This window comes from Artemia sp. Qi Xiang Cuo, chromosome 8 (assembly GCF_049724085.1).
Source record: "Artemia sp. Qi Xiang Cuo chromosome 8, ASM4972408v1, whole genome shotgun sequence".
Lineage (NCBI taxonomy): Eukaryota > Metazoa > Arthropoda > Branchiopoda > Anostraca > Artemiidae > Artemia > Artemia sp. Qi Xiang Cuo.
In genome coordinates this window covers 38,677,407-38,690,853 of record NC_142801.1, presented here as the reverse complement: position 1 = coordinate 38,690,853, position 13,447 = coordinate 38,677,407, and the positions used below count along the sequence as shown (strand labels likewise).

Here is a 13,447-nt window from a genome sequence, read left to right as displayed (position 1 = left end):
GTGCCACCCCTTCTTCCAGCTTTACGCTGTTGAAACTTGACAACCGTTTCGGGGAACCTCTAACAAAAGTGACAAATCTCCGGACCATGTTCATAACATTCTTCATACTGATGTTAGTTTCCACCGCATCCTGAGCAACCAGGTTCAGACTGTGAGCACGGCAATGTACATATAAGGGTCTTCCCTCCTGGGCCTTCACCAGAGACTGTAGACCCCTTTCCCTCCTAGACATGTTAGCAGCGCCGTCGTAGCATTGTCCACGAAAATTTTGTAACAAAAAACTGAAACGACAAAGGACATCCATCAAGCACTTAAATAGTGTTTAACTCTATGTGTTTTCAGTTACATAAAAACCAAAAAACCTTTCGCTTATGTCGAGGTTGTCATCAACAGTTCTAAGACAAACGGAAATCTGTTCTTTACAGGAAATATCAGCAGTTTCGTCAAGCATCACTCCAAATTACTTGTACTTTTGATCTATGAGGAGTCTAAGCGTAGTATGGCACATATCCTCTAATATTGCATTTTGAATGTCAGGTGACAACCACTTGTACTTTTCTGGTCTGACAAGCCACTTTTCTAAAACTGGAACATCATTTGCCCTTCAAGAAGACGCCGGAAGTCTGAAGACTTTTCTTGCTTAACTCTTATAGGTGTTCCTTGTGAGGCAAGGTACTTTAAAGACGAGAATATGAGCTTCAGAGCTCTGTGAGAGTCACAAGATTCTTGCTTGTGTTGTGCACTTAGCTGTTGGTTCACGTCATTATCGCGGTGCAAAGAGTCTGTGGTTGCAACAGCTGCTTTGTGAAATGCCAAAGCTTCGTGCAAATTAAAGCAATCGAGTGCCTTTTTCCAGTTGCTGAACCCTTTTGTTGCGAATGTGTCAAAGGAGTCTTTATCGCGAGAAGTCTTTGGAAGGGACATTTTCATATTCACTGCTTCTGTGCAGACTGTACACACAGCACCGTTGTTAGTCATGTCGAGTCGTGACCAGTGATACTTTTCAGTCCAGCTAGCTTGAAATGTTCTGCCCTTCGTAGTACTATTACTACCGACAACGCTGACACTGACTGTATGAGCTACACTAGACACATTGCTACTACTAGGGCTACCTTGGTCATTTGCTTTCTCATTTACATCACTAGCTCAAACATTACCACTAAAACTACAAGTGTTCGGTTCTTCGGTTTGTCTGTCCTGTTTAGGAACCAATATGTGAGTTCCCATCTGTAAACTCGGTTCTGTCTAGAGTTCTTAGCAGAAAAATAGTTTTCTAATCTTTTCATTGTTAAAGTTTTCTCCTCGTTTCTTTCACTCACAGTCCATTCAAGTTCAAAATGATCACTGAGCACTGACGGTTTTGCCAGCGGATCCTACCCTTCATTTTCACTTTCGTTCACTTTCCAGGAAAAGGGGACTCATGCTAAATAAAGATTAAATTTGAAGCCTAATTATGGCTGTAACTATCAAAATCGACAGGTTCTTTTTCTGCTCGCCAGGAAGGAAAAGAAACTGATTTGCGTGATCAGTCAAAAGAATCAGTCTTAAGACTGAGAAGATAACTATGAAGTCTGCTTTTGCTAATAATCTGAACTTTACAGGGCAGAATTCAAAACTTCTTGGGGGGCTTCGCCCGGGGGATTGGCCCCCTGGCCCCCGTACTCTATGTCTATGGACAAACTCCTTGAGGACCGAGGCCTCAATGCCCCTTTTTGCACAGATCAAAAACACAATCCTATTACTGACGGGGGTAGAAGTCGAACAAGAAGATGGAGTTAAAAAAAAAAGAAGCAACTCACAAAACGCTAGGAGAGACATAAAATAAAGCATGTATATGTGTGTGCGTTCTTGTGAATGAGGATCGAAGGGTCTAGCATGTGGAGGGATGTGACGAAATACCAGTGAAGTCAGTTCTTTAACTAGTATACAAGTAAACCAAGCGTAGTAAACATAAACAAGTAAACATAGTGAAACTATTAAACAGGTTGTGGTAAGGAATTTCTATCATATTATAATTCATCCTCTACCATTCCTTCAACCACCTGTGGGGTGACAGCTCCCTTCTAAATACATAAATATTTTAAGTATAGCACAAAAGTTTCTTTTCGTGTGCTTAGCTACAAATAGGGGGACCCACTTTAAGAACACCATTAAGAACTTTAAGATCCACTTTAAGAATTATTTTTCAATGAACTTTCTGGAAAAAAATGTATGCATCCAAAGCGAATATTGTGACACGAGGGTGAGGGATAATAAAAAATCACAAAGCTTTGACAATTCAAGAGCTAATTGATGGACATTTTTTTTTAACAATTCGATTTTCATTTCAAATGTTTTGAAAAGCAATCAACAAATATAACACTTGCTATTAGAAAATGGTTATATTGGTTGCACACAAAACACCTTCAGTAAAGCACTAAAACTGCTACAACTACTAATACTACTACTACACATAACTAATTGCAGCACCAAATCAACTGAGGCCACCCCAACTGCAAATGCTCCTCCTCCACCCCACTTTATTCAGACTTCCCTCTTTAACCCTCCCTTGAATTTCAAATTATCTTTATTTCCTCTCTTATAGCATTTTTCTATCCACTCTGGGGCAACCTGCTCTCGGCTTGGCCCAGATGGGTTATCAAAATGTATAACTTTTAGAAATTTCAGCAAAGCCCTGGCAAAGCTTCAAAGTAAAGAGTTGGGGATTGATTGTCGAACCACCATTTACCTATTATTACTATCATTGGTGACAAATAAGAATTGAACATAGAAAACTACCTGCAGCTGTAGCAACGGCGCCATAGCTATGAAGAAGAGGAATAATACCAGTTGAGACACCACAGAGGCACATCAGAATTGCATAGACTAAATGAGGATCCATCCAAGGTTTGTCACCAAGAAATCCAAGAAGAACCTATCGAGAGAAATCTTGTAATTTAATTGTAAACTATGTTACTAATATTACTCTTCTAAAAGAGGAAAATCTAATGGACATCCAGGATGTCCATTAGATTTCCTAATCACACGCATATATTTCTGCCAAAAAAATGAAGAAGAACTAGAAGATCATATCCTCACTGAAGAACACAGGAATTTATTAACCTTTGTTTTACATTTGCCCCAAATTGTTTTAATATTAAGAAGAATGAGCATACTTTAAAACCACAACTTGAAAAAAAATCCTATAATTTACTCTATGGCTCTCTATAAAAGCCCATGAAAAACCAAATCTTAATGGGTTGAACACTACAATAAGCTTTCCTTCCGAAAAACATTTTATTTCCATAAGTAGATCTACTGTAGCCAGTGAATAAACCATGGGAGGATCCCCCTCCCCTTATCAATGGTGTACTTAAATTTCGTGCCGAGAAAAAAGGCAGTCGAATTCCAAATAAGGATCAGGACAGCTTTATCTCTAGGAGATGCCTACCTCCGCCTATTCCCTTTTTAGAACCGCAGCTTCTCGTCACATCTTTAGTTGTTATTCTATGTAAGTGTTAATTTACGTTACAGTTATTCTACGTTATGTTACCGTTTTTCTTCCTTCGAACATAAGACGTATTCAAAGATCTAGTTAAAATCTGTAGTTAATTTTTTTTTACAAAATTTGAAAGTAGCTTTTCAATGTTTTATCCTAAAATTTTATGTTTTGGGTATCCATACCGCTGCTCCTGGAATCTAGAAATGGGTTGCTGCTTGCTAAATTTTAGGCTGATATATAATTTTTTTTAAATATACATATTTACATAAGTAAAATTGCATAGAGTTTATCGTAAAGCATAATTATAGTAAATACAAAGTAAAGTATAGAAAGCAAAAAAACATATTAGTTTCAACTACATAAATTTCACACAAAATATGTAAATTTCAACATTTCTTCTTAGTTCTTGTGTTGGCCTCGTGGCTCCGAGCTTCTAGAACTGAACAGATAATCGGCCATGCTAAATCAAAGGCCGACGAGCTGTTTAATGTCACCAACAATCTTCGGGCCATGGCCCTTCGGATCATGAAACCAATATGCTTGTGTTACAAAATAATAACACACAGGCAAATTCCACTATTTTGTACGCGTACAAGACCATATAAGGGCTGTGTGTTGAAACAATGGATGCCACCAGGGGACGGGGACAAGAAGGTAATGACCTCCCGGGAAACAAGAACATGCCGTACTTGAAAATATTAATATATGGAAATGAGAAAAAAAAATCATTTAAGTTGGCGTAAAAGAAAAACTCGCGATTGGACTTTCTCGCCCCCCCTGATAAATTTCCTGGCGGCCCTCATGCCTGAGACTACTCACGTGCATTTAACCTGTACATAGGACTCCAGGCGATTTTTCATTTTTTTTTTTCTCCGGTTTATCTTCTTAGCCTTCGCAGTTTGAATAAAAGAGAACCACTTTGTTATCACACCATTGGGTAGCTGCTATATTTCTGTCCGATCACAAAGACATCACAGAAGATCCCTGTTGTTTTTCTTCACTTTTTCTTCAATAGAAAGGGCTGGGACACTGGTGTCCCAAGGATTTTCCATTATAATTTCAATTAAAGTTTTTTCTTGACCGAACAGAAGAATCCGTCAAATAGTGGAACGCACCCTCTGATAGGGCCTGCGAGAAGTATTCTGCGATGAGCGCTGACAAGTCAAGTACTCTCTAATTGTCTGCCAAACTAGGAGTTCCCTGGTAAATTGTGAAATCAAGAACGAGCTGCGAAGAACACAGGCAAGTACGCAATTTTTTAGTTCAATAAGATTGGGCTTGTTGGGGACGTGTTATTTCAGAGTCACCATGCCTTGAAAATATATCACTTGTGCACCAATAGAGCAAGCCACGTCGTGGGGTAACTTAAGACTTATATTCCTGAAGTTTCTGAAGCTTGAATTAACATGAAGATTTGGCCAAAATATGTTTCAAATAATTTGGAGTCCAAAAAACTGTCAAAAGTAACTAAACACCAAATCACGATGATATTTAACAAAACCCAAAATCCAACTCATTTCAAAACTAACCACTTTTAGCTTTGCCGATCACTCGACGCGACCCATATGCCAATGATGTTCTATAGAGACGTGTGATCCAACAAAGAGCTGTTAAAACTGTTTCAGCACTGTCTTTATTTTTCTCTTAGCTTATTCTCAGCACCTTCATCCCCCCCCCCTTTCTTACCTCTGTTTGTTTTCATATATTCATTTGAGCCTTATTGAGTTTACAAAATAAGTAGTAGATGATATAAATTCCACGAACAAAAATTCATAAATAGCATTTCAGGTCTGACGTTGAAACAATCATAACTTGGCTAAATGTGATGTACTTTGCATGAAAAACACGCTGTAGGAAAGTTCCAAGACGGAAACCAAAGGTCTCGGGAGTCTAATGTTGGTAGCATTAAGAAATTTTGAGTAATGGAGATTCTAATAACATTAGACTACCCTATAAAAAAATATTCTAGATCTCATTTTAGAGCTGTAACCATCTGTATTTGCAGCAAAAAAAAATACAAACACTCCAAGCTTCTTTTTTTTACACCAAATGACGGAGCAGTAAAATGATATAGTGTTTTCTTGCAAGATGCCTGTTAGTGATGTATATTTAAAACACCAAGTTGAAACTACAATTGTAACAACAGTTATTCAAGACTTACCCCACCCAAGGTATTCACGATCCCAATTACTGAAGGGAGAAAAGAGGCCTTTTCCTTGGAAATTCCACGCTGAACAGCACTGTCAACCAGATAAATATAAGGGACATCATACCAAGCATACAGTAAAAAATTTGAGAAAAGGAATAGAAGGAACTTGGTGTTTTTGAGATTTGATACATCACACATTTCAGACAAGATAATTTGGAGATCGCTAAATAATCCCTGAAATACAGAAAAAAAGATTAATCAAGAAGTTCGTAGAAATGTGAGTAAGGAGCAACCCATTCCAATAGTTGCGAAAACTCTATAAAAAGTGGAAGTTTGGAAACAATATATACACAAAGAGTCTCCTTTTTTTTGCTTATTCAAAAAATGGTAAGTCTATTGAGTTTAAGCCTTCTCATTATAAGTTATTAGCATAAGTAAATTAGAACAATTTCAGAAAAAGAGAAAAAAATACCCTCAAAATCCTTGAAAAAATCCCCCTAAAACACATCCCCCTAAAACACCTACCCATCCATTTGTGCAAAAATTAATGTTATGACCTAGTGAGAGTTTCACTTAATCTATAGTATGCAGTAAGCCTTGGAGCGTAGAGTGTGGAAGGAGGTTAAACTGAGCATTAGACCCCTCCATCTCGTATTTTGAATATTGCTCGTTTGTTTTTTTTTTCAATTTTTCATACAGAGAGAGCAAGAGAGAGCAAGACATAGTGATAGAAAGGACAAAAAGAGGGAGAGATAGATATATAGAGATATATAGAGAGAGAGGGGGGGGATTTACTTTGAAGTGAGCCCCATATTACTTCTGCACAGAAAAAAAAGAAAGAGCAAAATGAAAAAAAGCTGACAGAAGAAATTCAATTCAGATCTTTAAAAACCAACCTCCCTCAAAGACTGTTTGAAAGTCGTTAATTTTTCTTCAAGCTTATAATTTCAATTTTATATATCTACTTTCCCATCCTGTGAGGCTTCAATCAGAACTATTTTTTCCTATTATGAAAATTAATCTTACAATTGGTTTGTCAGGTATTTACCCTACAACTTGAAGTTTCTTTAAAAATTCAAATCGTTTGCCATCTAGACTACAGTTCTCATTAGTTAATAAGCTAAGTGGTTCACATTTGGGCAGTATTTGTATGGCATTTACTAACAATTTCAGTCATTGCAAAACTCCATTTCTAAAAAAACGTAAATTGTCTAAGACCAACTTTTTGTTCAGTTACTCTATTTTTGCATATAATTTGTGATTTCAAAAAATAAACTAGTTTGAGGTTTGCTTTTTATTAGAGCCATGATTCCCAACGTTGGGCGCAGGCCCAACCGGTGGGTGGGGCCTGCGCTCACCCACCAAAATAATATTTTGGTGGGTCAAGGGCAGGACATGCACCCTTTTATTAAATATACCTTAGAATCTTAATTTGGAAAAACAATACATTTTTTCATGCGAATGATGTCAAATTCATGTGTATTTAAAGATAAAAAAAGATACATGATAGCATTGCAATGACGTCATACGTTGTATAAAATGTGGCATATTCAGACAATATTTTTCATTGGTATAAAATTTGCCTAGAGGATGATGCTTGAAAAGATACCAAGTTAATGGACTTTTAAGCTTCATTCAGGTGAATACATGTAAATTTTTAAATACAATACTTAAATATCACGAGGGAGCATCAGAATTTAAGAAATACCTAGAGGGGCGAGGCCCAAAATCAGTTGGGAACCACTGCATTAGAGAGATGTTGTCTGCTCAATTTTATTTCCAAGAAATAATCCCTTTTATTCGATTCATTCAGTCTACTACTGTAAAGGCCATTTGCAATTGAATAGATATGTTTAAGATATTGATTAGGGCAGACGTATTCTCTGGAACATAAACAAATTCTTAAACAATTTTATGGAAGTTACATACGCTATCTGTACTCTCAGAGAGAGTCACAACAGAATTTCTATAGAGATCAGGACAAGATGACGCTCTGAGGCGATACACAGGGAGATTCAACATAGCACAACGATGAGTTAACATTCTCCTGTAAAAAAAAGAAAGAGAAGAAATTAATAACATTAATATAAAAAAAGTAGCTCTAGATGAAAAGTAGCCACTATCATAGAACTTTATTTTCATGACAATCGTATCTCCTTAACACCAAATAACACCAAAATACTATAACACCAAAATATTTATAATGCGTTTTTTCATCCCCCTGCCACAAAGCTATCGCTAGAATAAACAGATGCTACAAAACTGACTTGGAGCATCAGACTACTTAAGCCTCACTTTTCTGATTAAAAAAAAAATGTCATTTTAAACTCATCAGAGAGTTAAGCTTATTGTTGACAAAAAGCATTTTTCCCCCTTGGATACCATATTCCTTCGTATGGATGTTACAAACAATTTTTTTTATGTTTGTATGTAATGCTCACAACATTCCCCACCTTCACCTGTTCTGTGGATGATATTCGGCTGTACTTTTTCCTGCTTTTACGATTTTGATATATCGCAGTTAAGTAGAGACAAATATGGGAGCTATGTACTTAGATGATTAATCTATTAAAGAAAAGAAAAAACATATAAAAATGGTAAACCATTAATCTCTAAGAGAGCCTGCGTGGCTAAGTTAAGCAATGAATTCTTTTAAAATGGAGAGGTTGAGTCGGAGCTTTTTCGAAGTCAATCTGAGCAAGTCCATTTTTTCTTACTAGTCTTAGCATCAAAATCGGGGTCGTATCTATGTTTTACTATTTTTTCTGTTCAATGTTGACAATTAATTTCTAATAATTACAGGCGAAATTCAGGCAGTAGCTTGGGGTGAGATGTTTAATATTCTGGTCGCCCAAAACAACTATTCGGCGAAAATTTAACGTTTACCCAGAAAACGACATCAACATATTGGGCAAAGGTACATCTGGCCAAAGTTTACCAGTTTAGAAGACAGGAGGCTCTATAAACAAACAAATAAGCACATAAGACCAACTGGGTGACTGAAGTCACTCAATAATGATTTTTGTATCTCTTCTGGAAACTAAACTTAAAAAGCTAATGACAGCTAAATTTCTAAAAATCAATATTCATAAATGTCCGTCTTTGTGCTGTGTATTCTCACAAAGAAGAACAGAGGAGGAAAATCGAAGGCAAATTAGAATTTGGCATAAAAACAGTTAAATGATGTTCATCATTAGGTCCGATTTGTCCAAACTAGATCGCCAAAACCTTGAACGAACTAAAGATATTACTCAAGATACTCTTTGACAAGTTATTTTCTTTTTTTTTGCCTGAAAAGATTGGCTCCTATCCAAAGTGAAGTAAATACTATCCCAAAGACATAAAACACCGGATATCTCTAGATTAATCTGTCTATTTGTGTCTCTGTGGAATCCAAACATATTGGTTCTTGTAATATGAATAGAAGCAATATTACATACTACTTAATTAGCTTTCGATTCACTTTCAATGAAGCGTAAAATTGTTTCCAAAATTTATGATATGGCTTGACTTCTTCAACATGAGCTAACAGCCAGAATGATTCTCCATGTCATTCAATTAGACCTCTTCTGAAGGGAAATTTCCACATTCAAACCAACAGACATGCCTAAATTTCCATACCATTATCTATGTGGTACTTTGCTTTAGTACTTTTTCAAAAAATGATTTGGTTCCTTGTATCGTTCCAAACAGCACTCGCCTCACTGAGTCTGTGCTCAGGACTTCGGCCCCCTATATGGATCCTCATATTTCTTGGACTCTTCTTGGGAAACTGGCTCTCGTAAAATATCCTTCGTTTCACTAAGGCAAAGTTCGGAAATAGGGATATTTCACATTTCAAGCTTGAATAGCTTAGCTTTTAATTCAATGTATGTAACGCAGATACTTGATTTTATAGATAAGCTGGTAAAAGAGCTACCTCTTTTGGAGGATGAAACCTTTAATTTTGCACAGAACTTCAGCATAAAAAGAGATTTCGGAATATTTTAAATTCAGTAAAATGGAATGCTCAGAAACTTTATTTCCAAAATGAATTTCATAAAAATCAAGGGAATATGAAAAGTACATGGAAAACAATAAATAAACTTTTGGGTAAATTTCATAGTAAGGAGGAGGTGAGAGTCATGGAGACAACAAGAGGTCGTCTTACTGATTCTCAAGACATATCTGAATTTCTGTGTGGTTATTTTGCAAATGAAGGAAAAAGACTTTGGGATCAAGCGCGGGCTAAACTACGCACATCTGCGAGTTTTGAAACTGTCGTTGAAAGACAGCCTGTAAGTCAGAATTCCTTTGAGTTTGCAAGATATTCGGAACGAGAAGTGGCACGATTCTTGGCTACGATGAAGTCAAGCTCTAGCGGGATGGACGAGTTTTCCCTGAAACTCATAAAGGCCGCAAAAACGATTGTCTTACCTGTGTTGACGCACCTCATCAACCTTTCTCTAGATCTTGGAGTCTTCCCGGAAGCACTAAAGATTGCAAGAGTGGTTCCTCTTCATAAAGGAGGGAAAAAAGATGACCCATCGAATCGAAGACCTATATCTATTCTCTCATTTTTCTCTAAGTTATATGAGAAAGTGGTACATGCCCAGTTAAGTTATTATATTGAAAAGAATAAAATTCTAATGGGAAATCAATTTGGGTTCAGAAAAGGGCTATCTACGGGTATAGCAGTTCTGAAATTGGTTGATTGGATTAGTGAAGCATTTGAAGCTGGTCTCATACCCACAGCTGTGTTTTTGGATATGAAAAAAACGTTCGATACGGTGGACCACTCAGAGCTTATTCAAGCTCTTGACTCGATTGGGGTGAAGGGTTCAAGTCTGGAGTGGTTTTCATCATATCTACACAATCGGTATCAGATAGTTCAGAATGGGTCATTTTTATCTTCAAAAAAGAAAATAGAGTGTGGGGTCCCACAAGGGTCAATCTTGGGACCTCTACTTTTCATTATTTTCATTGATCGAGTGAAGCACTACCTGTCAGAGGCTGGTGTCATCCTGTTTGCAGATGACACTTTCCTCTTTTTGGCAGCGCCTTCACTTGATGTTTTATATAATAAAATTCACAATTCAGTTTCTGAATTTCTAACTTTTTCTCAGCAAAATATGTTAACCCTAAACTTTTCTAAAACCTTTTTCATGATATTTTCTAGACTTTCGTCTAGTGCTAGAAATGACAATATCACCGTTCAAGAAAATTTGATAAAGAGAGTGGCAACAAAGAAGTATTTGGGGTTTTTAATTGATGAAAACCTGTCGTGGAAAAACCATTCAAGTGCAATAGCTGAAAAATTAAGCAGAGGCCTTGGGGTGATCCGAAGAATAAAAAATCTAGTCCCAAAAAAGATCCTAAAAATGATTTATTTTTCTATATTTTACCCATATATTAGCTACGGATGCTCTATATGGGCAAGTAATTTTGTAACATGTTTCAAAAGAGTACAAAAACTTCAGAACAGACCTGTAATATTATTATCTGAATTTGATGATTCTGATGAGGTTCCTGCTCATGAGCATTTTAAAAAGAATAAGTTAATGGATGTATCCCAAATTCTAGATTACCAAGTCGCGATTTTCTCGTATAAATATTTGAATCAGCTGCTCACCCCTGCTTTTGAAAATCTTTTTACTCTTAATAGAGACCGTCATGATCATAATACACAAGAAAAGCTGATGAATTAACTCATGAGTTTAGGAGCACCACTCGGGCATCTTTTGTGATTCGCCATTATGGTCCCCATGTTTAGAATATATTGCCCAAGTGTGTCAAAAATGCGCCTAGTCTTCCGGCTTTCAAGTCATGGGCAAAGAAGTTTCTTTTAACTCGTGAGTGAATTTGGTGTCAAGCCCACTCCAGGTTGTCATTTTATTTAAGGTATTTCCCCGATTTACTTTGCTTTTTTTTTCTTTTTTTCTATCTACTTCTTGTCTTTTCCTCTTTCTTTCTTTTTTTCTTTATTCCTTCATCAGATAAGTTTCTTGTGTGTTGATTAGTAAGGTATGAATGTTGTTTTAATTAGCTGAGAGTGATAACCTCGCTTGCCCTTTCAAGCTTATTGCCTTTCTTGGCAGGCGAAAGGCGAATAGTGTTTGTTTTCTTTTTTAATAAATGTATATCTCATCTCATCTATCTCATATCTCATAAAAATTATGATGCCATTCAAAATTAAGCTCTTTTTAATTGTTTCAGGAAATTTTATTTTGTTAGACGTCAATAAAACCCGTGGTTCCGAGAATTCTTTTCAAAAATTTATCACCTCTATCTTGAATAGCAAACCTGCTTAATCAGTGCAAGCGCAGAGGGACACTGAACAAATTCTTAAAATTAAAGAATAAAATAAAAGCAAGATAGGCAGCTTCGCCAGCTCTTATCCAGTAAAATAGTGTATAGGCATTTTCTCAATTCCCTCTGTTCACTCAGTTTTCATGGGTTTGCAGATACGGCGTTTGGCCTTAAATTGGCTTCGTTTTTATTCATTTATCTTTTTCTTCATCAATGCTTACTGTTATAATGTGTATTAGCCAGCAGCACGGGCACCCACAGAATTTGTTTCAGGGAGGGGGGGGTCAGACACCGGGAATAACATTAGTGGGTGTGGCCAGAGGAATAAATTTAGTACAAATTTTCTTAGGAATAAGTTTGTTTTTAAAAAATTACAAAAAGATTCTCAAATGCAGAGTATCTAATTTTACATGCAAAATGAAAAAAAAAATCGGCAAAATTCTACGTAAGGATTCCTGGCAAAGAGATCAATGAGAGAGAGAGAGAAGAATTTATTGACAAAGGGATCCATTTAATCTATTGTGCATTTAATTATTTTGCATTTAATTTTAATCAATGTCTAAAAATTAGAGTAAAAGGAAATAAGACCCAAAGCAAAATTTGAAAATATTTATTGTTTCCCAAGATTAAAATGGTTATAGACTTGTCTTTAGGAAACATCCTAAGCCTAGAACGGACTACAGAAGGAATGGAGATAGAAACTTAAAAACAGCTACTAAGAAGATACTAAAGGTCCTGATTTCATTCCCATAAGCTTCATTTACCAGTCCAAAATCAACAACTTTCAAAGATCTCAAAAGCCCCTAAGGTGGGGCTTAGCCAACCTATTCACATTTTTAAAGGCCTATACTCAAATCCCCCCCCCCCTGAATATATAACATGCTTTTATTTTCTAATGGCCATGAAAACATATTTTTTTCGTGACAGGACAATTCTCCCCCTAGACATGAAATCCTTATATCTTCAGACATTTATAAGATAGAAATATTACATAATAGTAAAAGAAAACCTAAATATTAACATACATTTTAACTGTCAAATTCACTCTTTTCTTTCAATGCTCAAAAATTCAACTGAAAAACAGAACAGGTTCAAATAAAGTTGTTTATCCCAAGAAAATCTTATCAAACAGTTCGTACAAACTGCAAATAAGAAATGATCCTGGTCAATATTAACCGAAACTCTAAAAATAGTGTTTTAATGACAATTGATAAGTGTAGAAAATGGGCTTTTTAAGCTGATTCCAAATATACAAAATTCATTAAGTTTATTGTAACCCAAGAAAACTACGAGCCGGATAAAATTTTCAAGATTTTCAAAAAAAAGGGAAAACAAACCCCCAAAAGGCAAGCAATCTCAATGAAAATCATATTATTAGATTAATCATTTCAGAGAACCCTACCTCTATAAAAATGCGGAGTTTTGTAAATTTTTTTTCCCAGAAGAAAGATTGTGGATGCAAGTTTTGTCGTTTTGTTTCCAGTGGTGATTGTATCAAACCTAATGTCCAAGAAAATCAGGAGAGAGCT

The 13,447-nt window shown here is 36.1% G+C and overlaps 1 protein-coding gene across 2 annotated transcripts in view; it reads right to left on the bottom strand.

Annotated features, from left to right (window-relative positions):
* Positions 1 to 13,447, bottom strand: part of LOC148949381 (monocarboxylate transporter 14-like) — a 258,939-nt gene that overhangs the window by 39,795 nt on the left and 205,697 nt on the right. For both annotated transcript variants that reach the window (XM_089092940.1, XM_089092941.1), the window contains exons 8-10: positions 7,560 to 7,677; positions 5,643 to 5,864; positions 2,779 to 2,914 (exon numbers count right to left, since the gene is read on the bottom strand). In XM_089092940.1, coding sequence (XP_088949066.1) covers positions 2,779 to 2,914; positions 5,643 to 5,864; positions 7,560 to 7,677 — 476 coding nt within the window. The remainder of the gene's footprint in view (positions 1 to 2,778; positions 2,915 to 5,642; positions 5,865 to 7,559; positions 7,678 to 13,447) is intronic.